The sequence below is a fragment of the Trichosurus vulpecula genome, chromosome 6 (assembly GCF_011100635.1).
Source record: "Trichosurus vulpecula isolate mTriVul1 chromosome 6, mTriVul1.pri, whole genome shotgun sequence".
In the NCBI taxonomy this organism is placed as follows: domain Eukaryota; kingdom Metazoa; phylum Chordata; class Mammalia; order Diprotodontia; family Phalangeridae; genus Trichosurus; species Trichosurus vulpecula.
In genome coordinates, this window is record NC_050578.1 from 57960282 (window position 1) to 57985921 (window position 25640).

A 25640-nucleotide genomic window follows, 5' to 3' on the forward strand; every position below is an offset into this window, starting at 1 on the left:
TATACAATACCACACATATGTTTTATGCATTTCTGAGTTTCTAAACTTTTTCTGTGTCATCTGCTGGCCTTCATGTGTCTTCTGTGGCTTCCACAAAACTCCCCCAAAATTACCATTTAATTTTTTTTAAATTTTAAACTTAAATACAAAATAAGAAGAGAAAAAAAGAAACAAACGTAAACGCTAAAACTCAAATACAAAATAAGAAAAGAAAAAAACTGCCATATGCATAGCAGAATATGACAAGATTCAATATATAAAGCAATAAATTTCCATTTCCAGAAAGCCTATATAACAAATACTGTACATTGTGTTCAGAATTGTCGATCTTTCCTTTACTTCCTTGGAGGTTTTATTTTATGATCTGTTGTGCACACCATTTAATTTCTTATGCCAATCCATGATATATTGAAACCACAACGGGGAAAGTCATGATGTGGAAGAGATAATTGTATTTTGCAACAACTATTCTACAAATTTCTGAAAGCTGTAGGAAATCCAATTACCACAGAGCTTGGTACACAGTAAATACTGCTGAATTGAAACAAGAAAGTGCTATTCTTTTCCTTTTAAAAGATAAATTGATCATACCAGTTTTGTTTTACTCTGTTGCCAATATATAGAACTAGACTATTTCGTTGTCTTTTCCTTTTTCAAGTTTTTGAGAATTTTCTATAACCATTTCCTCTCAATGCCAATATGTTATAATCTATATCTATTCCTCTTTGGACCAATTCTAAATGATTTTGCTTCTGCTTTCTATACTTATCATAATAGGAACTATTAGAGCCATCTCTAGGACCCAGCAAATTGTAGATCTTGGAACAGCAGCCAGATGAGCACTTCTCTGGGATGTATGAAATGTGTTGAGCAGAAGACACAGATTAGATCAATGATCTACCACTCCAACTCTGACAAACTATGTAGAAAGATTAAAAGTTTTCAAATCATTTCAATAAGCAAGCTTTAAAAAACTTTAAAGTAAGCCTTAGCCCATACTTCTCAAGTCACTGAAGCCATTTTTCACTCTAGAGAAGCGTGTTCACAACTAATGGATTTTCAGAACTCTGCTTACCCACAATACATTGCTATTATGCTTTATAATTTCTCTATTTTTCATCAGATTGTAACTTACTTTTGCATCAGTCTTGTTATTTTTGATTAATTTTTGTCTTCTAAAATAATTCTATTCTATAAAATATAATTCTATTTTTAAATTATAATAGAGTTTTTATAATAGAGCTGGCTGTTTGTTCTGTTTTGGCCAATTTTGCATTTTTCTGAAGAGAAGAGACTTAATCTTTGTAATTTTGAATTTATTTTTGTTTTTGTTAAAAAAAATACCTACAATTTTAGCCAAAAATTGCTATATGTATACATTAGTGCCTTTTCCTTATTCCACCTTATTAGTGCTTCATTGGCCTTTTAAAATTTTTAAATGTGGATCATTTACTTCCCAATATAGTCCTGGGACTTAAAAATAGCTTTCTTAGAGGCACTATAATATAGCTACAAGAAAGTTGGCCTTTGAGACAGGAAGAGCTGGGTTCAAGTGCTTTCCTCTGACTTGCATTACCTAAAAGATGGTTGAGGATACCTCTTTGTATTCCAAGTAACTCTCTAAGACTGTATATAAGTGGCAAAGCAAGTACTAATCATTGTTAGAAGGCGTTTCCTCACTAAGAATTCACTATATCAGTGACATCACTGTTTTAGAAAAAATAAAAAACACCTAAAGGTTGTCCTCACTGAAAGAGAATGTGGAATTATTAGAAGGGGCACTGAGGATAAATTATGTGAACTTAATACAGAATAATAGTTACTCTTTAAAAAAACAAAACAAAAACCTTTAATTCTGTAATTTCTGCTGAAATTTATAGAATTTTAGACATGAAACTAACTGTGGTGAGCATCTAATTAAAGAATCTAATAGTTCTTAAATACCTTAGACAGCTAATTTAACCTTTCAGCTAATTCTGGAAATTCTCAGACAGATAGTCCTCCAGTCTCTGCTCCAGAACAACAAATTATACTATTTACCATTTTCAAGGCAACCTATTTCACTTTGAGGCTATCTTCAGACAGTTTTATATGTCTACAAGTTATATTCTTTCTCTTCACCTTCATCCCAACTACTGTCACAGTAAAATATAAGGTTCTCAAGAGCAAAGTCTTTCATTTTTTAATTTGTATTCCCAGAACCTAATATACTGCTAAGTACTTAATAAATATTTGTTGGATTGAGTTGAAATATGTAAGCTTGAGTACATCACTAAACCTTTCTAAAGTCTGTTTCCACATGTGTGAAATTGTAATAATAACATTTGTACTCTCAAGGGTAATTTAGTATAAAACTTTAAGCACTGCATAAATATGTCAAGATTTTTTTGTGAACCTAGGAGTCCATCAATGTATGGAATCCCAGTGAATTAACTCTGTTTTCCAATACGGATCTGCCTTTACCCTGTAACTTACGGTCTCAGGAAGTTGACTAGGAGACATATAAGTTTAGGGGTAGGGTACCTGTGGCCCTCTAGATCCTCAAGTGAGGCCCTTTGACTGAATCTTTGGATTCATTAGATTCACTTGGATTCAGTCAAAGGGCCTCACTTGAGGATCTAGAGGGCCACATGTCACCACGAGGTTCCAGGCCCCTGGGTTAAGTGACTTGCCAAGCCTCACACACCTAGTATGTGTCAGTCAAGACTTGAACCTGAGTCTTCTTGACTCAAAGACCACTCCTTCTACTACTCCATGCTTTCTCTCTATGAGTATTATTATTTTGATTTGCTTCCAATCAGGCCTTATTTGTCATTTAGGTCCTTTGAACTCTTTTGACTGTGATAACAATTTGTTCTTTAGACCTCACTGATGCCTCATTTCCAACCCATTCATTTTGTCCCAGATGTTTTTCATTCCCTCAATACTATTTGCTTATTGTAGCATGGACATATCCTCTAACCTCATTCTCTCTTTTTTCTGTGGTTTAGCTCATTCACCTAAACCTATACTCATATATTAGCAAGTTAGAATTCCCATAAGGAATAACTACAAGATGACTAACTTTCTCAGGGTTCTATGTGTGCTGGTGTTATATTTGTATTACTGTACACCTTAGCTCTGAAGTCTCCACTAGTTTAGTTCTCATTTAACCAATTAATTAAGATGAACTCCATTAACTCAATAAAAACATTTATTAAACAGAAGGTAAGTAATGAATAATAATAACATAACATTTTACCCTTAAGTCAAAAGTATGCTGTCTCACTGATATATATATGGAGAATGGTGGGCATAAACTTACGGAAACATAATAAGAACATACAGACAACGTGTGGCCAGGCCAATATCCAAATTGATCTCCTTTGTTCAATGCAAGAACAGTCTGAAAAACAATTCAGTGATGGGTAGAACCATCCTCTTCTGGGTCTCTCCGTTGTCCTTTTGGCTAGAGTCAGCTTTCCAATGGCTGCTGCCCTGGAGCTACCCTGAGATATTGTTACACTCTTTCAACAAATGGAGAAACCCTTATTTAGGGAATTGCAAAGTTTCCTGGGTCAACTTTTCTAGCTTTCACTCTGAGGTAGTATTATGCTCTATCATAAGAAAGACTAAGCTTGGGATCTGCAGAGTTTCATGCTGCTTCCTGACTCTACCCCTAGCTCTATGTAGTATTGTGGGTATACTTGTGAATCTACCAAACTGCATTATTTGACATTGTCAAATGTCTAGCCGAAATTATGATATGCTTTATCTATAGAATATTTCTGATCTGCCATTCTCTTTCTTTAATATTTTCTTTATGCTCTTTTCTTTTTAAAACATCATTGTTACTTTTGACTGCCCTCTCCTTGTTAATGTTATCCTTTTACCACATAAGTACAGTATTGGCCATAGTCGAACACTTATACCTCACTTCACACCCACTGTCCACCATCTTTTTGCCAAGAAGTAGAAAGCATATGTCATTGACAAGTCCTCTGAAATTATGATTAATCATTCATTGGTCAGAGTTCTATTGTTTTCCTTTATATAATTATGGTAATCATTTAAACTGCTCCGTTGATTCTACTTACTTTGCTCTGCATGAGTTCATACAAGCCTTCCCAGTTTTGTCTGAATTCTTAATATTCCTTATTTCTTATAATAAGAAAGAGAGACAGAGAGATAGAGAGAGAGAGAGAGAGAGAGAGAGAGAGAGAGAGAGAGAGAGAGAGAGAGAGAGAGAGAGAGAGAGAGAGAGAGAGAGAGAGAGAGAGAGGGAGAGAAAGGGAGAGAGGGAGGGAGGGAGAGAAGGAGGAAGGGAAGGAATAAAGGAAGGGAAGAAGAAAGACAGGAAAGCAGGTAGCAAGGAAGGAGGGAAGGAAGGAAGGAAGAAAGGAAGAAGGAAGAGCGAGCGAAGGAAGAAAGGAAGAAGGAAGAGCGAGCGAAGGAAGAAAGGAAGAAGGAAGAGCGAGCGAAGGAAGAAAGGAAGAAGGAAGGAAGGAAGGAATCCTTGTATCACATAATAGTAGTCAAACAAAACAAATTCCCGCATTGACCACGTCCAAAAATTCTCATTCTCTATGTTGTGCCATCATCTCTGTCATAAGGTGTTCTTCATCAGTAATCTGGAATAATGATTGAACATTTCATTTATCACAGTTCTTAAGTTTTTCAGATTTGTTTTTTTACAGTGTTGATATTATAATACAAATTATTCTCCTGGTTCCAGTCACTTCACTCTGTATCAGTTCACATAGATCTTCTCAGGCTTCTCTGAAATATCTCATTCTTCATTTCTTTTTTTTTCTTCATTTCTTATATCACAAAAGTATTCTATTACGTTTGCATATCATAAGTGGTATAGTCATTTCCCGTTGATTCCTCCCCAACTTACTTTCCAGTTCTTTGCCACCATGAAAAGAGCTCCTGCAAATATTTTCATACATATAAGACATTTTCTTCTTTTTATCTTTTTAGGAGATATACCTAGTTGTGGTATTGCTGGGTCAAATATCATGCACCCTTTGGAGGCATAATTCCAAATTGCTTCCCAGAATAGTTAGACCAATTCATATCTCCACCAACAGTGTGTCAATGTGCTCTAATTCACATACCCTCCAACATATATCATTTTCTTTTTTCTGTCATTTTTGCCGATTTGATGAGTATGAGATGGAACTTCACAGTTATTTTTAATTTGAGGTATTCTAATTATTAGGTCACTTGAAGAACCATTTCATATGGTTATAGATGGTTGGGGCCCCTGTTTTTGAGAACTTCCTGTTCAAATCCTTCAACCATGTATCATCTGGGGAGTGATCCATTCTTATAAATTCGAATCAGTTTCTTAAATATCTTAGAAATGAAACCTTTATCAGAGAAACTTGATGTAAAGAATTTTTCCAGAGTTAACTGTTTTTCTTCTAATCTTAGCTATATTAAATTTGTTTATGCAAAAAAATTAATTTTATGTTATCAAAATTACCCAATTCATCTTCCATGCTCTCTTCTTTGGTTATCCCCTTTTCTAGCTAGGTGATACAGTTAATATAAATAGACACAAAGTAATGAATATAGCACTGGGCCTGACATCAGGAAGTTCGAATCCAGTCTCAGATACTATCTGTGGGACCCTGGGCAAGTCACTTAACCTCTGTGTCAAAGTGGGGATAATAATAGCACTTACCTCACAGGATTGTTGTGGGGACCAAATGAGATAGTATTTGGAAAGCACTTAGCATAGTGCCTGGCACATAGGAAGCACTTTTAATAAATACTCATTTCCTTCCTTTCTTCCTTCTATAGATATGAAGGATAATTTCTTCCTTGCTTCTCTGATTTATGATGTGAAATTTTATATTTAGGGCATGTAGTTATTTGGATATTTTCTTGGTGTAAGGTGTGAGATATTTGCTAAGTTTAATTTCTGCCATATTGCTGTCCAATTTTCTCAGCACTTTTTTTTTATTCAAGAAATATTTATTGAGACAGAGACAGACACAGAGGGATTCTGGGGAGAAGCTGCTTTGTTAAGGGCAGTAGGAAGGGTGGGAAGGGGCCTCTGATACCACCCTCTTCAGATAACAGCTGAAGCCAAGGACCTTGAATCCCCAAGAATCTTGGAGGAAAGACTACACTCCACCATCCTGAAGTGGTGGCTTAGGGAGACCAGGTCCAAAGGGAGAGAAACTCTAGGATTCCATATTTCCTAATGATTGGAGAGAGAAGCCCAGTTGTCCTAAGGAATTGGTTGGGGACAGTCAAAGAGAAGCCTCGTTGCTCAGTGGGAGGGTTCAAACACAGCACCACACTCTGAGTCAGAAGACCTGGATTAGAATCTTGGTAAAGTGGATACTTACTAGCTGGATGCCCAAAGACAAAGTCATTTTCTGTCTGAACCTGTTTCATCTGAAAAATGTGGATAATACAAGGGGTCCCAAAAATCTTGCTGCGCTTTTAAACTACAACAGCTTAAAACCATGCTAAGGCTTTTAGGACCCTTTGTACTTCTGTTACCTGACAGGAATACTGAGGAAAGCATTTTGCAACTCTTAAGCACTAGATTAAATGTTTGGCATTAATATTATCTGACTGGATTTTGCCACTCCATTTCCCACCTGTAAATCACATCTATAAAGTGACAAAGGACAGCAGATTCTTTGCAACTATCTTTTTTTGTGGAGGGAGGAAGGAGGGAGCGGAGGTGGCTGGAGTTCCTCTTGCCTTCTCTATTAGTCTCACATGCTCCAGGAGCCCCACCCTGATTTCCCAGGTCCACAATGCTGCTTTGATACTGAACCACATGACTTCATGTGTAATTATAGTTTAGGATGTATATTAAAACGGCCAAGTCACCAGTTCTCCAGCTTGGGTCTCCCCACAAACAAAGGTTAGACGAGAATTTTCAAGTTCCCTTGGAGTTCTCGTGTTCTCTGAACTTCTATTCATCCTGTAGTTAGGACTCTGAAGCCTATCAATTAATCAGTTCTTGGTTGTCCTGGTGGGTTGTAGGTTCTTAACCTGTCTGTGAGCTCCCTTCTGTCTCCATGCTGGGTTGGGCACAAAGAATATGGGGTGCACCCAGGAGAGACCTGCTGATAGATATACCTGTAACACAGAGCCCTGGAGGGGATGATCACCCTGTGGAACATCTAATCAGAATGTGGCCTAGGTACTTCCTGTGATGAAAAGGCTCAGCCCCTTCTCTGTCTCCCCTCCCAGTCAGTCACGTAGCCCTCGAGACAGATTAACTTCTTGTTGGTTAGCACTTTGGGGTCTCACCCCCTCAAGGGCTCTGAAAAGAAAGGTAGAGGGATTTGGGGGAGTCCACAATGGAAGGGTATGAGAGTCATATGATTGGCAGCACCTACCTGGAAGGCAGGAGGAGATATTGGGGTGTGGGGGGGGGTAGCAGAGAACAGGCCACTGGTCCCCTTTGCATAGCCAGGACAGGGAGCTAGACATATAAGGCGTCTGGTGAGGGTGAGTGTGGGAGGTATCACAGTTCCAAACTGGGGGCAGGGGCACACTCAGGAACGACACCTCCACTACTCCCCCAAACTGCTGCCCAGGGAGTAGATTTAGGGTCATTGCAGACCCAAACCCCCTATACTGTGTCTATATCCCTGTGTTTAAGTGTGTGCCCAAGTACAAACCCGCTGAGGGTGTGGCCTGTCTGTGTTCGTGAGAATCTGACCATCTCAATCTCACACAGACTCAGGCTACTCTCATCAGTTCTGGGCTGGGAAAGGGATGTCAATGGGTGGAGGAGGTCAATGTTCCTGGCTGGAGAGGTAGGTGGTAAGCTCCAGACACAGTGCCCGGGCATAGACCCGGAGAGTGTAGAACAGTGTGAGGAAGTCCTGGGTGCTGAAGAATGTGTCAGCCAGTGCAAAGCCCAAGGTGGAAGGCTTGAAGCCCCGGCCGTACTCCACCATCCACGTGCCAGCCCCCCACTACACTGCCGTGGCCTCCCCAGGACCGTGAACAATGGTGTCTTCTGGGTAGTAAACTTCACTCTTGGTTGTCCCTTCCCTCCATTGGCGGAAGGTTCCAGAGATGATCGTGTCTGAGATCTCAGCCCAGTACCGTCCAGAGTGGCCCCCCGTGTCTATGGCTGTGCCTTCTCAGCACTTTTTAAATCAAATAATGAATCCATATCCTGGGGTCTTTTAATTTATCCAACACTAGATTACTTGGTCTGTTTGCTTCTAAATGTTGTATACTTAATCACTGATCGACCTGTCTATTTTTCAACTGGCACCAAATTGTTTTAAGAATCACTACTTTCCGGGCAGCTAGGTGACACAGTGAGTAAAGCAACGGCCCTGGAGTCAGCAGGACCTGAGTTCAAATTCGACCTCAGACACTTGACATGTACTAGCTGTGTGACCTTGGGCAAGTCACTTAACCCCAATTGCCCTGCCCCCCCCCCCAAAAAAAAGAATCACTACTTTGTAGTACTTTGAGATCTGGTACTGATGGTCACCTTCCTTTCTGCTTTTTTCATTATTTCCTTGAGATTCTTGAGTTTTTGTTCCTCCAGATGAATTATTTTCTCTAGTTCCATAAAGCAATCTTTCGGTGGTATGATTGGTATGGAGCTGAATAAGTGTATTAATTTAGGTAGTTTGGGCATTTTTATATTGACTTGGCTTACCCATGAGCAATTAATATTTCTCCAATTATTCAGATTAATCTTTATTTTAAAATTTATTTTATTTTTAGTTTATGGAATAAACCAAGCATTTCTATAAATAGTATAATAAAAAGGTGATTGTACATGAAACTGAAAATCTATTACATACAATTTTAAATATATAATAAAGTTATGTAAATTTCTTTTTTTCCCTTTTTTTCTTCCCTCCTTCCTGCCTTAGAGATGGCTACCATTACAAACACACACACATATGTAAAATTATTTTAAACATGCTTCTAGTCATCAATTCTTTCTCTGGATGCAGATTTTATCTTCCTTCATACATCCTTTAGAGTTAATTTGGATATTTATAATAGTCAAAATTGACAAAAATGACTTATTCACTCAAAGTCATTCTTATAATTTATTTGCAGTTTTCAATATTCACTTCCGCAAGATTTTGAATTCCAAATTTCTCCCCAACTCTCCCCTCCCCCTACCCCAGGACAGCCTGCCCTTTTTCTATCACCCTCCTTCTCCCATCCCCTTCCCCTCTATTTTCCTGTAGGGTAAGATGGATTTCTACACCCCATTGCCTGTAAATCTTATCAAAGTCATTTTAAAACAATATTACTGTTATTGTATACAATGTTTTTCTGGTTCTGCTCATTTCACCCTTCATTATTTCATGCAAGTCTTTCCATGTTTTTCACTGAGCTCATCATTTCTTATAACACCATAGTATTCCATCACAATCATATACGACAGTTCATTTAACCAGTCCCCAATTGACACCTGCAGTTTTGAGTTCTTTGCTCCCCCAAAGAGAGCTGCTGTCAATCTTTATTCCCATTAACAGTGGTTTTGTAATTATAGCCATTTTTGTATCATAGTGGGGGGTGTACCCCTAAATATTTTATACATTGTGTAGTTATTTTAGATGGAATTTCTCTATCTCTTCCTTCTGAGTTGCATTAGTATTATACAGAAATGCTGATGGTTTGTGTGGATTAATTATCCCGCAATTTGCTTCCTCCTACTCCATCATCTTGACTCTTGTAGATTTCTTCTCTTCAGGTTCTTATTTGTCCATCTTTTTATTCTTCCAAAATGAGTCCTCAGATTGAGCCCTTCCTCTCAGTAAGTTCATCTTATTCTCCTTCAGCTTTTTCTTCCTTCAAGATGTCCCAGTTTTCTCCTTTTTTAAATGCTTCATAAGCCAATATTTCTCTAAATCACTTTCATAGTTTCTTTCTCCTTATTTAGCTTACATCAACAGTCTCTGTAGAGTCAGACCATCAAATTGTTAGAGAAAATGTGAAAATAAATATCAAATTAGTGGATAGAACACTGGATCTGCAGTCAGCAAAATCTGAATTCAAATAAAGCCTCAGACATTTACTAGCTCTGTGACTGTGCACAAGTCACTTAATCCTGTTTGTTTTGGTTTCCTCATTTGTAAAATGAGCTGGAGAAGGAAATGGCAAAGTGCACTGGTATCTTTGCCAAGAAAACCCCAAATGGAGTGATGAAGAGTCGGACATGAGTGAGTAATAACATAAGAGAAAGGCACCATATAGCAGCAGTCTCAGCCTGACCTAATCAAATGAACTATTGATGAAGAGAGACAGACAGACAGACAGATACAGAGACAGAGAGACAGACAGAAACAGAGAGACAGACAGAGACAGAAAGACAGAGAATCAAAGAGACAAACACAGAGACAGAGAGAAGAGGGAGAAGTAAAAAAAAAGTGATATTGATTTCCACTATAGTCTGCAAAACTTTAACTGAGGTAAAGTAGTTACCACGTTGAGGTGGCCAGAATAGCACAGAAACCAACTTAGCCAACAAATACTTGGTTTCCTTGCAAAGCAAAGGGATAACCAAGATCATTATTGATATCAGATACAAACTCATTTGTAAAACCCTATAGAGAAGGATGTAAGAATATTGAAAAATCTCATAAAATTGTAAGCAATAAAATTGTAAAGAAATTGAAGGTAATAAAAAAGTCTACAGAAAGCTTGCTGTGAGATACAAAACAAATGGAAAATGGAATAGATTTGTCAACTTTTCTATAACAATCTATTTTCATCATTAATGAAACTGTAAATACCACATTGGGACCACGACACTTTAGAACAACAAGAATTATATAAGAAAGATGAAATGGCATTTAAGTAGAAAGATTAAGGAGTGGCTGGATTTGGAATATATTCACAATGAAGAAATCTATGTTAAGGATGTTGAGGGATTGTTTTATAAGCTATTTTAAGGAGAGAAAGAATGGCAAGGGGAATCACAGATGACATTATTACCCTCAAAGATGATCAGAAAGACATCAAAATTATCAACTCATGTCTTCTCTCATCTTTATGATTCACAAGATTTAATACTCAAAGGTTCACATATATTGAGAGTAAAATTGATAAAAGTAGAAGGGAACCTTTGCAAATTTATTCTACAACAGATTTGCAGTCACATAATTGACTGAAAAGTAAAAATGACAAGGTTCTGCTGTTATTGTTTCTTGACTACAAAAAAAGCATTTGATTTGGAATAGTAAAATGCAGTTTAAGAGCCCTCCTCCAACAAGGAGTCTCATCTATGTGTGTATGTGTGTATACGTATATATAGTATGTGTATATGTGTGCTATATACGTATGTATATTAATATGTGTATGTATATATACATATGTATGCATGTAAAAATTATAAGTAGTTGATAAATGTAGTCACAAAGACAACTCTATTCAATAACTGTTTGATTCTTAAAATCTAGTGAGGCATAAAATAGATACACATGCTTACCATCATTGTACACAGTATTATATGGGAAGTTCTGCAGAGAATTCAAATGGAAGAAGAATTCCATGTAAATGGAGAGGTCCTTCAGATGTCCCTGCTTGAATATTATTCTGTGCTGTTTTTAATAAATGTGTGCTGATAGATTCACCCTTTATATCTGTAATTTTAAATTATAAGTTCAGCAGAGAGCCCTTTACATAGTCCTACTTTTTCTTTTCTGTTATCACTTGGACTTATGTTATCAGAATTTCATTTTGGGCCTCTCTCGTTCCTCCTTGTCCATCTTCCCCCTTAGAGTTTCTGATAATGAAATCACATCTATCTTTCCTCTAACTCTCTTTTTTGGCTCCTTTATGGAAGATTAACTGAAAGATCCAGGGCAGATTGATCTAATCCTTAAACCAATGCCTGGAACAGGAATATCTTCACAATATTTCTGGCAAGGAGTAAGCCAGACTTTACTTCCTGAAAACTAAACACAGATATGTTATTGTAGCTCAGTTATTCAGTCATGCTTGATTCTTCATGAGCCTGTGGAGTCCTGCTTCATAGATTTCATTGATGTTTCAATGCCAACATATTTCTCTTCTGTCCAACATTGTTCATGCCTGGACCCCATCTGCAAATGTAGCATGGACATTGCACCTGTAACCTTTTTCTCTCCTCTCTGGGTCAAGTTCACTCACCCTATGTGCATTTGAACTTGACAGTAAAGCGAAAATCTATGGGAACTTCGATGTGCCCTTTTCAGACTTAAATCTAACAGAAAAAAAGTATCAGAATAGAATATTAGAAAATTTAAATATGATACATCTCTGACAACTAGTGAATGATGAAGCATGGAATAGACAGAGAGCAGATCTCTAATATGTTACATTTTCTTCTATTTTTTCAGTCCTTTGGTTTTCTTCTAATAATTCTCACTGTCTCATGGAATCATTGATTTCTATTTGGTCTATTCTAGTAATCAAGGATTCCATTTCTTGGGGAAGCAAAAAAAATATCAAACAGTACAATAGGATATCCATGAACAATAACCATGTAAGAGAAAAAGCATATTGGAATGAATAAAAGAGCAATTTCGATGAATTCTAGTGGAATGTAAGCTCCTGAAATTAAAGACTTTCTCATTTTTGTATTTGCATCTCCAATGTCTAGCCCTAGCTTGTAATAGCCACTTAATAAATGCTTGTTGCTTATAGGTTTACAAAAGGTTGAGAAATATTTTAAAGTTATGGCATTTTATGTGTTTAAATTCTTTAAATTTAAGTCAATCAACATTTAGTGAACTAAACTTCATTTGTTTCCATGCAAATAGCTACAAAACAAGTTGAATTATTGTTAAGTTTCTGATAAATTTTTAAAGCAATTTATATACATTACCTCTGATTCTCAGCATAACTCTGTGACATAGATACTGACTGTAAGAATTATTTTCCTCATTTTACAGAAGAAAAAGCAAATTCAGGGGGGCAGAGCATCTGGAAAACAGGTATTGGCTTAAGCTCTCCCCCAAATCCCTCCAAACACCTGTAAAAATGGCTCTGAACAAATTCTAGAGCTACAGAACCCACAAAATAACAGAGGGAAACAAGTCTCCAGCCCAATGCAGCCTGGATGGTCACTGGAAAGGGTCTATCACACTGTGCTGGGAGTGGAGCACAGCCCAGCGTGGGCTGTGCCAGGACTGACCAGACCAAGTTGGGCAGAGCAAGCCATAGGGCCCTGAATCATTGAGCCGTGGCAGTTACCAGACTTCTCAACCCGCAAACGCCAAAGACAATGGAGCAGGTTAGTGGGAAAACTGCTGGATCTGGGTGAGAGAAGTACACAGTCCAGCCGCAGCCCTGGGGGTGGCAGAGGTGGCACAGCAGCAACAACAGAAAGCTCTGCCTACAGCTGCTTCCAGAGCTCCAGCAGAGGCTGCTTCCTAAAACCCTGGCCCACCCAGTGGGAGGAATCAAGTGACAGATCAGAGTGGCACTGCAGGGATTGCTTTCCTGGTGCAGAGGCAGGGTTCTCTTGCTTTGCCCTGTTTGGATCTAGGTTGCAGTCTTGGTTGGTAGTTCTTGGGGGAGGAGGAGTGCTGTTGTGGCAGAGCTTATGGTTACTGTGGAGTAGAAGTAGCTCTGAAAACAGTAGCACAAGGCCCCTAAAGCTTGGGACAAAGTACTTTCTACTCTAAAAGCAGTCGTACCCTGACAAAAAGCTCAAGGGTCAAGTAGCTGGCTGGGAACATGAACAGGCAGCGAAAAAGGACTCAGACCATAGAATCTTTTTTTGGTGTCAAAGAAGATGAAAACATACAGCCAGAAGAAGTCAACGAAGTCAAAGAGCCTACATCAAAAGCCTCCAAGAAAAATATGAGTTGGTCTCAGGCCATGGAGAGCTCAAAAGCAATTTGGAAAAGCAAGTAAGAGAGGTACAGGAAAAATTGGGAAAAGAAATGAGAGTGATGCAAGAAAATGGTAAAAAAAAGTCAACATCTTGCCAAAGGAGACCCAAAAAATACTGAAGAAAATAACACCTTAAAAATAGACTAACCCAAATGGCAAAAGAGCTCCAAAAAGCCAATGAGGAGAAGAATGCCTTCAAAGGCAGAATTAGACAAATGGAAAAGGAGGTCCAAAAGACCACTGAAGAAAATACTGCCTTAAAAATTGGATTGGGGGGCGGAGCCAAGATGGCAGCTGGTAAGCACGGACTAGAGTGAGCTCCGTACCCAAGTCCCTTCAAAAACCTATAAAAATGGCTCTGAACCAATTCTAGAACGGCAGAACTCACAGAACAGCAGAGGGAAGCAGGGCTCCAGCCCAGGACAGCCCGGATAGTCTCTGGGTGAGCTCTATTCCACACGGAGCTGGGAGCTGGGAGCTGGGAACGGAGTGGAGCAGAGCCCAGCCTGAGCGGCGTGGACGATCCAGACCGGAAGCCGGGCGGAGGGGGCCCTAGCGCCCTGAATATGTGAGCTGCGGCAGTTACCAGACCCCTCGACCCACAAACACCAAAGACTGCGGAGAAGGTTAGTGGGAAAAGCTGCGGGAGTGGAAGGAGTTCGTGGTTCGGCTTCCAGCCCCCGGGGCAGCGGAGGTGGGGCAGCTACAGCTGTTGTTACTTCCGGCTCCAGGCCCACCTGGTGGGAGGAATTAAGTGGCGGATCGCAGCAGGGGTGCACAGCCTGCCGAAGATCTGAGCCCAGTCTGGACTGGGGGTTCTTGGGGAAGGAGGAGTGCGGCTCTGACAGAGCTGGCACCTCCCCCCCAAACGTAGAACATAGAACTCTGTAATCTACAAGCAGTCATACCCCACTGAAAAACTCAAGGGTCAAGTTAGTTAGTTGGGAATATGGCCAGGACGCGAAAACGCGCCCAGATTCAGTCTCAGACTTTGGATTCTTTCTTTGGTGACAAAGAAGACCAAAACATACAGCCTAAAGAAGACAACAAAGTCATAGAGCCTACAACCAAAGCCTCCAAGAAAAACATGAACTGGCCCCAGACCATAGAAGAACTCAAAAAGGATTTGGAAAAGCAAGTTAGAGAAGTAGAGGAAAAATTGGGAAGAGAAATAAGAAGGATGCGAGAAAACCATGAAAAACAAGTCAATGACTTGCTAAAGGAGACCCAAAAAAATACTGAAAAATACACTGAAGAAAACAACACCTTAAAAAATAGACTAACTCAAATGGCAAAAGAGCTCCAAAAAGCCAATGAGGAGAAGAATGCCTTGAAAGGCAGAATTAGCCAAATGGAAAAGGAGGTCCAAAAGACCACTGAAGAAAATACTACTTTAAAAATTAGATTGGAGCAAGTGGAAGCTAGTGAATTTATGAGAAATCAGGATATTATAAAACAGAACCAGAGGAATGAAAAAATGGAAGACAATGTGAAATATCTCCTTGGAAAAACCACTGACCTGGAAAATAGATCCAGGAGAGATAATTTAAAAATTATTGGACTACCTGAAAGCCATGATCAAAAAAAGAGCCTAGATACCATCTTACAGGAAATTATCAAGGAGAACTGCCCTGATATTCTAGAGCCACAGGGCAAAATAGAAATTGAAAGAATCCATCGATCGCCTCTGCAAATAGATCCCAAAAAGAAATCTCCTAGGAATATTGTTGCCAAATTCCAGAGCTCCCAGATCAAGGAGAAAATACTGCAAGCAGCCAGAAAGAAACAATTTGAGTATTGTGGAAACCCAATCAGAATAACCCAAGATCTGGCAGCTTCTACATTAAGAGATTGAAGGGCTTAAAAATTGGATTGGAGCAAGTGGAAGCTAGAGACTTTATGAGAAATCAAGAAATTATAAAATACAACCAAAAAATGAAAAAAAAATGGAAGACAATGTGAAATAGCTCATTGTAAAAACTGCTGCCCTGGAGAATAGATCCAGGAGAAATAATTTTAAAATTATTGGACTACCTGAAAGCCATGATCAAAAAAAGAGCCTAGATATCATCTTTCAAGAAATTATTAAGGAAAACTGCCCTGATATTCTAGAACCAGAAACTAAAATAGAAATGGAAAAAATCCACCCATCTCCTCTTGAAAAAGATCCTCAAAAGAAAACTCCTAGGAATATTGTCACCAAATTCCAGAGTTCCCAGGTCAAGGAGAAAATATTGCAAGCATCCAGAAAGAAACAATTTGAGTATTGTGGAAACACAGTCAGGATAACACAAAATCTAGCAGCCTCTACATTAAGGGATCAAAGGGCTTAGAATATGATATTCCAGGGGTCAAAGGAGCTAGGATTAAAACCAAGAATCACCTACCCAGCAAAACTGAGTATAACACTCCAAGGCAAAATATGGATTTTCAATAAAATGGAGGACTTTCAAACTATCTCAATGAAAAGACCAGAGCTGAATAGAAAATTTGACTTTAAAATACAAGAATCAAGAGAAGTATGAAAAGGTAAACAGGAAACAGAAATCATGATGGACTTAGTAAATTTGAACAGTTTTGTTTACATTCCTACATGGAAAGATGATATTTGTAACTCATGAGACCTTTATCAGTATTAGAGTAGTTGAAGGGAATGTACATATATATAGACAGAGGGCACAGGATGAATTGAATATGAAGGCATGATATCTAAAAAATTAAATTAATTTAACAGGTGAGACAGGAATATATTGGGAGAAGGAGACAGGGAGAGATAGAATGAGGTAAATTATCTCATGTAAAAGTGCCAAGAAAAAGCAGTTCTATGGGAAGGGAAGAGAGGAAAGGTGAAAGGGAATGAGTGAGTCTTGCTCTCATCAGATTTGACTTAAGGAGCAAATAACATACACAATCAATTGGGTATCTTACCCTACAGGAAAGTAGGGGGGAAGGGGATAAGAGAGGGGAGATGATAGAAGGGAAGGCAGATTGGGAGAGGAGGTAGTCAAAAGCAAACATTTTTGAAAAGGGACAGGGTCAAGGGAGAAAATTGAATAAGGGGCACAGGAAAGGATGGAGGGAAATATAGTTAGTCTTTCACAACATGACTATTATGGAGGTATTTTGCATAATGAGACATGCGTGGCCTGTGTTGAATTGCTTGCCTTCTCAAAGAGGTTGGGTGGGGAGGGAAGAAGGAAGAGAATTTGGAATTCAGAGTTCTAAAATCAAATGCTCAAAAAAAAGTTGTTTTTACATGCAACTGGGAAAAAAGATATACAGGTAATGGGTTATAGAAAACTATCTTGCCCTACAAGAAAATAAGGGGAAAAGGGATTGGGGAAGGGAGGGCAGACTGGGGAATGGAACAATCAGAATATATGCTATGTTGGGGAGAAATGGGGAGAAAATTTGTAACTCAAAATCTTTTTGAAATTAATGTTGAAAACTAAAAATATTTTAAAAATGAAGAAAAAAATGAAAAAAAGATAAAGAGCACTAATAAGATCTCAAATTCAGGGATGCCAGGTAACCTGTCCAATGTTACACAGTGAGGAGTTTGCAGAACCAGGCCTTGAGCCTTGGAAATTTTTTGATGCCACATCCAGGATCTCTCCTGGAAATTTAAAAAAAAAATTAATCACAACATCGACTGGTTTTATTGAAGTTTGTCCCATTCTGATAAAAGCTCAGTACATAAGCATTGCCTTGTTTTGGGAATCTTTAAGGTGGTCAGAGCTCTGGATTCACCATAGTACAATTATTAGGAGCATGAAAGACAAAGGAACTGGCTGTGGGGTTTTTTGGGTTGGGGGGGCTATTTGGAGGGTAAGGAAACACCATACCTGTGATTTCATTGGTATAGGAAACCCCTAGGTAGGAAATTCTCTCACCAATACACACCAGTACTTCTCTAGAGGGTTAGATAATGCAGTCTATAGAACGCTGGGCCTGGAATCAGAAAGCCCCGTGTTCAAGTACACTTATCAGCTATCTGTTATTGGGCAAGTCACTTAATCTCTGCCTTTAGTTTCCTCAACTATAAGATGGAGAGAATAATACCAGCACCTATCTCACAGGGCTGTTGTGAAGATCAAATGAGATTATATTTATAAAGTACTTAGCGATGGGCTTGGCACACAGCAGGTCCTTAATAAATACTTATTCCCTTTCCTGCCTCCCCCTTCACTTGTCCTCAGACATTAACTAGCCTTGGGCAAGTCACTTAGCCTCAGTTTCTTCATCTGTAAAAATAGGGCTAATAATAGTATCCACCTTATAGGGCTGTAGTTACGAGCATTAAATGAGATAGTATTTGTAAAGTGTTCTGCAAACCTTAAAGTGCTATATAAATGGTCACTATTATCATTATTATTCCTTGTCCACTTCCTTTATTCCATGCTCTCCATTTTATCATGTTGCTTCCCATTTTTAAAAAAAATCTCATTAATTGGAGTGTATTAGTTTCTAGATTTTCAGTGAATTAAAGTTATCCTACTAGCACTAAACAAAAACTAGAAGGAGGATTATTCTTCAGACCAGCAGGTGATGGCATTCCAGAATAAGATAAAAACTCACATTAAACTTTATTGCTCTTTCCTGGATGGCCATTATAATTAATATCATTTCCTCCAGAAAGGGACACAAGCCATTAAATATTGGAGCAGGTCTAGACTAAAGGATTAATTGTCTTTCAACAGTGATAGCTGTTTAATGTGGTTACTCATTCAGTGTTATTTGGTATAATTTCCATTAAACTGTCAGGTAACAGGTGTTGCTTATATAATCTCTGTTGGCCCAAAAGTAAACATTCTTCTTTTGTTTTACAGTTCTGCCAAGGAGTGCCCCTTCATCCCTCTAAAACTTTGAGGGTCAGAAGGTCTTACACTATTTCCTGTTTTTATATTTGTGCAACAATTATAACAGCAAACAACATAAGCAATCTTTGGTGTCCCGTTGATCCTTTGAGACTAGTCCTAAATGCAAGGATGTGAGCAGCTATTCAATGTTATGCCCTGCCTTGGCCATATTTTTCTATCTATCTATCCATCCCTTCCTCCCTCCCCACCTCCATCCATCATCTATCTATCCATCCCTTCCTTCCTCCCTCCATCCAGCCATCATCTATCTGTCTGTCTGTCCATCCATCCATCCATCCACCAATCTATCTATCACCATAGGATCAAGTCCTAGATACATTTCTTAATTGTGTGACATTGGGCTTTCACCTTTCGGAACCACAATTTCCTTGTCTGTAAAACAGGGAGGTTGAGAGAGATAGCCTGGCACAGTGGAAAGTGTGCTGTAGAAAGGCAGACCAGGGCTCAAATCTTATTTCTGCTTCTTACTTCCATCTCTATATATAGTCTGACAATCCTATAAACTTAGGTTGGTCAAAGGGAAAATGGGTGAGAAATTCCTGCTGTAAAACCTGAGAATTCTCTGAAAACAAGAATTTAGGCTGACTATATTTTTTTAAATCACATATATATACATATATATTTAAAATTGGTAAAAAAAATAATTCTTTAAAAAATTTTAAAGAGTGATCATTAAACAATAAGTATTTATAAAAACTACATAGTAGCTAACTTTAGACAAAGATGCTACAGGGAACATGCAATGTTAGTATGCCAGTAAGTATATAGTAATTAATAAAGACTACTTTAAGGCTAAAAAGTATACTACATATAAATCAGCCCCCTATCTTTTGAATTCTTCCATATAAAAAATGTGTTGTGTAAAGATGGTCACAGAGCCAAAATGATAGTTTAAAATGTTTCAAACAAGACAGTCACTTGAATAAAAGCAAGATAGCTAAAATACTTAGGGATCAAAAAACTTGATTTCAAATGCAATAGTCTTGTCAAAAGAGCAAATGAAAAGGAATTTAGGAATACAATGGCTATGAAATGCTGCATATACGGGCAAATATGCTGCCACACATGATCAGATATAGTTTAGCTAAACTTAATTTTTTTTGACTCTTTTCAAAAATTATTTGTTGTTCCAAGGAATGGCTCTCTAGCGTGGGATCTGTGAAGGAATATTTTTAGGAATGAAACAATACAGTAAAATCATATAGTATAAAGAAAAATAAGAAAAATATTTAAACATTGAAAAAAATAAATAACACGCACACCCCCAAAAAAGGAATTTAGAAACCCAGATTGAAGATGAAAATCAACAAAAAAAAATGTTCCCTTAACGCAAAATCAAAATCATAAATCTAGGAACAATCTGATTTATTACAAAACTTTGCAATATGACGCCAATAAAACAATTCTCTATCAATGTGGATAAACTCTAGGACTCCCCCCCCCACCCACCCAGTGCCATGTGTAAACAGGCAGTTCTATGCACCTGCTGTGGGAGGGTTTTCATCACCAGCTCCAAAGACTCATGTACTAAAAATTCTTGTTGATAATGTGAACTTAGATATTCAAGAGGCCTTTGATGATTAGTCATCTTTGCAGGTAGATTCAGGAGAGCAAGAAACAACAAAAAGCAGCAGCAAAAGCAAAACAGCTTAAAGACAGACTGGTGGCTAAGGTGCTTGCCTCGCATCACACGGAAAATCGATTGTTTTATATTTGAAAATTCTATATGATGAAAATCAACAATCATAGTCCAGTAGAAAAAATCACTGGTTTTGTTGTAAGTAGGCCTCAGTTTAAGTCTGTTTATTTGGGTTTTTTTTCCTCCATTCATAGATGTGTGATCTTAGGAAAAATCACCATCTCTGGAAGCATCAGTGTTCTTATCTGCAAAATGGGGTGAATAACACTTCACACTGCCTATGTCAACCAGTTCTTGTGAGGAGAATGCATAAAGTACTAGCAATATGAGCTATTTATTTGTAATTAATGCTATTTCTTCACACATTAACATTCCATCTCCCATATTCCTTCTTCACACCTAGAATTCACCTACCCCTCATCTGGTTCTTCCTTCCAAGCCCAGGTCAAGAATCATCTCCTGTAGCAGGTCTTTCTTGACCAGCATGACACAAGAGTTAGAGAACCTGGGTTCAAATCCTACCTCTGATACATGTCACCCTCCCTAGTCTTCGTTTATAAAATGAGGATGTTAGGTTAGATAGTCCCTGAGTGCTTTTCCAGCTCTACATTTACAATCTTATGATCCCTCCAGGTAGTAACCAAAAATTTACTTGTATTTATATATACATGTGTAACCTGAGCTTGTCTGGGCATGTCTAGATCTCCTAAAATGGAGGCACGCTTCATCCCCTACCATGTAGGTGAGCGTAGCCTCCTTTGATTGGCCTCGTAACTGGAATAGGCAACATTTTAAAAATTGGTTCTTCCTGCCTTTGCTCTTTCCTGCTGCTGATTTTTTTTCAACTACATCCAGAGGGTGAAGATCATAGTTCACTCATCATGACCTGAGCCGGTGCAAGAGGAAGGACTTTCTTTCCCTCCTGTTTTACCTTGGCTTCATATAATGGGGTGCAGGGCATCTCCAGGCATTCTGATCTGTATCTCAACACTGGACTCAGATGGCTCCAGAGAAGAAAGTGAGGCTGGTGACTTTGCACAGCCCTGCCTCACTTAAATCCAATTCCCTTGTAAGTCATGGCATCACCTCCCTGATGTCATGGTCCTCTTTGAGAACAAAAAATGAACAACAACCAGTAATAGGGGTAGGGGACAGGGCACAGAAGGAGGGGACTGTTTCTGTTTCATTTGTCTTTCTCAGTTTCAGGTGCCAGGCATGAGTCCCTAGCCATGGGGACCTTGGAGCCATGATTCCAGGAAGGAAACCCAAAGAAGCCAGGGTGCATGGGACTCCAGGCTGAGGGGGTTTGGGACTTGGAACTGGGACTGTGTCTTCTATAGGAACTGAGCTATACAGTGAACCTGATCCCTTTCTGCCAAATTGGTTTGTATGTGGTGAGGAGGATTAAGCTTCTTGCTTGCTGGGGAACAAGTGTAGATATTGGTGATTATACCTGTTGAAGTAAATATTCCTTTGTAAAAAGCAGCTAGGTGGCACAGTAGATAGAGCACTGAGCCTGGAGTCAGGAAGATATGACTTCGAAGCCAGCCTCAGATGCTAGCTGTGTGACTCTGGGCAAGTGTTTACCTCAGTTTCCTCATCTGTAAAATGAGCTGGAGAAGGAAATGGCAAACCACTCCAGTATCTTTGCCAAAAAAAAATCTCAAATGAGGTCATGAAGAATTAAACATGACAAAATAAATCCAACTGCTGGCGGCTAAATGGAATTGAGGTGCAGGGGACCCAACTCTACACTTGGGAGACCATCATGGATAGGAGCTGGAACCATTGGTAGAGAACTGTAGGTACCCCATAAACCCCCTTAAGGATATTTGGGGCAGGGGGTGAAATGGCCTTCAAGCCATTCACAAACTGGCTTTCAGGTGGGGGAGGCAGTAAGTCTTATAATTATAAGCATACATCTTATCTTCCCCAATAGAATGTAAGCTCCTTAAGAGCAGAGACTTTCATTTTTGTACCTCCAATGTTTAGCACAATGCCTGGTATATGAAAGGCATTAAATGAATGCGTGTTGACAGAGTGATTGATTTGAAATAGTGAAACAGGGATTTGATCAAAATTCTCTAGAATACATCTATAGGAACATTTCAATATTATTGAGACTAATGCTATAATAGATAATCAAATTAATACAACTAGATTTTTAAATTAGAATTAATGGAAAAATTTTTAGTGGTTAGAAGAAAATTAAAGCACAATACTATAGCCAAGCAATTGAATTGCAATTCTGTATTCGACATAGGGGAACCTGAAAAAGCATTCCAAAACATGTCACAGAAAGGCACAATGAATATCATCACATCTCAGTGCTGGAGAACTCGAAGAATCTGGTAATCTTGTTGGCTCAAATATTCTCTTCGCTGCTATAGGTCATAAAGCCACTATATGGTTTTTGAAAGTTGCTATTATCAAAAAGATAGAGAGAATTTTTTTAATGTATTCATGATAGTGGCCATTATAACACAGTGTGTAAGTCACTTAATCAGATACTTAAACTGATATAATATTTTGCTCCTTTCCTGAAATGAACTTAAGAAAATAGGAAAAGAAATGATGTACTAAGGGTATTACATGGTCATGGAGCATTGCTTAAAGTGTTAACCCAAATGACACAAAACTACTGTCATTTTTTTCTGGTCTCTTACTCTTTGGGGAGTGTTTCTCTTTTAATTTACTGTTCTGTGTTCTTAGAAGTGAAGAAAGATCACAAACAATATTTTTAAAGCATATTAAATATAACTTACGGTAAATTAGTAACACCTCTTGAAAAACCTTGCTGTGAGTTCTCCCAGGGGTGCTTCCTTTGGGGAAGGATAACTCAATTGTGTTGATTTAAAGGTTCTGTCTAGTTCTTTTAAACATTCCTTTGATGTTGTATTGCTGTGCTTGTAATAGACTGTTATTGCCCTATATTGAGTTTGCAGAGTGAAGGTAAATCTTCCGTGATGTGATTGTCCTACCACAAACTCAATATTGCTCAAAGAACCTTTTGTAACTCTCCAGCTACATGGGCGCAGAACAGGGCATATTTTCATTTTTACCTTTTTAAATTCGTATTCTTTGTTCTGAAGTCGAAAGGGAGGCTTTTACATGCAATCTCAGCGCTTGTTCTATGAAGGGATAACCTGTAAGCAGAGAGAACGTTGTCAGATGTTTTTCTCCTCTCTTTCCAAAATTGTTGATTTCGTTGTTGATCTCTTTTTCATTATGTTGCAGCAGGCCCTCTGCTATATTACTTCAAAAAAAACAACAATATTGTGGAAAACTCAAGTCTGAGTTTATGGAAGTAAATCATCTTTGATGAACAAACAAAACTATCAAAAGAGTTTAACCCTGCCTTCAAACTCAGAAATGAGAGGCCTCCAGCGGCAGTTCTGCACACATGAGTACACGGCCAAGACCATTGGTAATTTACCTTTACAATGGCTGTGTTTGATTCAGGGCAGAAACTTAATAGAATCATTTAAATAATGGTTTGTTTTGTTCCTTTGTCAAATCTGTTGCCACCCTCCAAAATTAAAATACTACTCTCCGCTGAAGCGGCTATCAGCCTGCACAGTTAATTAAGCATGATCAGATCAGGCAGTCTTCCACTGCGTCACTTATCTAGAGCTGGAAGGTTCCTTAGAGGTCATCTAGTCCAACCCTTTCCTTATGAGTTGAGGAAGCTAAAGGCCAGGGAGATGAAGGGTCAAACAGGAAGTAAACATCAATGGTGGGATGTGAACCCAGGTCCTCTGACTCCAGAGCCAGTGGTCTTCCCACTATTATCACATACCATAAAAAACTAAAGTGAGACACTCCTCTCCATTTACTGATGGTTTCTTAATTGCTAAATCCAAATGGCCTTTTCCCACTCCCCATCCTTCTTGATCTCTGTAGTCTTTGTCAATGTTGAGCATCTTCTCCTCATGGATCCCCTTTTATCTCTGGGGTTTCATGATGTTCTCCTTTATTGGTTCTTCTACCTGTCTCACCTCTCCACCACCTCCTTTGCTGGATATTCAGCTATGTCCTACTTTGCCCACTAAACACGGGTGGGTATCCTTCTGTTCTGGGCTCTCTTTTTTTTTCTTTTTACATTATCTCACCTGGTGATCTTTCTGCGCATGATTCCCAGATTAACATCCAGCTCTAAGGTCTCTCCTGAGTTCTGGGCCTACATTGCCAACACCTAGAACTGGATGTCACATAGGTATCTCAAATTCAACATGTCCCAGGCAGAACTCATTATCTTTCTCCCCAAACCCTCTCTTCTGAATTTCCCTGTAACTGACAGGCTCACAACCTTGATGTCACCCTCGATTTCTCACTCACACTCATCCCTCATATCCAATCAGTTGCCAAGTCCCATTGACTCAATCTCCACACTATTTCTTATATTTTATCCCTTCTCTCCATTTGCACAGATATCACCCAAGGTCAAGTCTTCCATCACCTGTCACCTGGAGTATCACAGTAGATTTCCAATTGGTCTCTTTGTCTCATTTCTCTCTTCACTCCAGGTTTGACCATGTCACCCTGGCCCTCTTCAATAATCTCTAATGAGGCCCTGTTAGCTTTAAGATAAACTATAAAACCATCTTTTAGCATTTGAAGCTCTTTTGAACTTGGCCCCTTCCTACTTTTCCAGTCTTCTTACCTTTTACTTCCCTCCACAGATTCTACTATTCAGCAACACTGGCCTTTTTCCTGTGTCTTTAACAGGACACTCTACCTTCATTGCCTTCTGATTAGCTATCCCTGGTACTTAGAATGCTCCCCTTCCTACCTCTGCAATTCAGATTCCCTGGCTTCCTTCAAACCTCAGTTCAAAACCTACCATCTTCAGGAGGCCTTTCTTGGTGTCCCTTAAGCGAATGCTTGGAATGTATCTTGTATGTGCCTAGATATTTCACATTAGAATGTGAGGTCTAGATTTTCATGTTTGTCTCTGCCATTAGAATGGGAAATCTAGAATTTCACAATTGTCTCCCCCATTAGAATATGAGAGCTAGATTTTCATGTTTGTCTCCCCATCAGAAGGTGAGATCCTTTTTTAGCTATCTTCAGCACTAAGTACAGTGCCTGGCACATAGTAAACACTTAATAAATACTTGTTGACTTGTGACCAATTCCAGATGAATTTGATTATCATTTTGCCTAGTTAAGCTAATTCCTTGGTAGTGTGGTGGCTATAAAACTAACTTGATACATTAATATTATAATCTTTTATTATGTGGCTCAGATATGAGCAGTGACCAACCCCTTCTCCAATATTTGTTTTTCTC

At 38.7% G+C, this 25640-nt stretch overlaps 1 protein-coding gene across 1 annotated transcript; it reads right to left on the minus strand.

Annotated features, from left to right (window-relative positions):
- Window positions 1–5948: 5948 nt before the first annotated feature.
- SIGMAR1 (sigma non-opioid intracellular receptor 1) lies at window positions 5949–24272 on the minus strand. The gene is given in 2 exon segments (XM_036764948.1): window positions 5949–8107; window positions 24149–24272. Coding segments are annotated over 2 exon segments (474 nt in total). The 3' UTR covers window positions 5949–7757.
- Between the last annotated feature and the right edge of the window lie 1368 nt (window positions 24273–25640).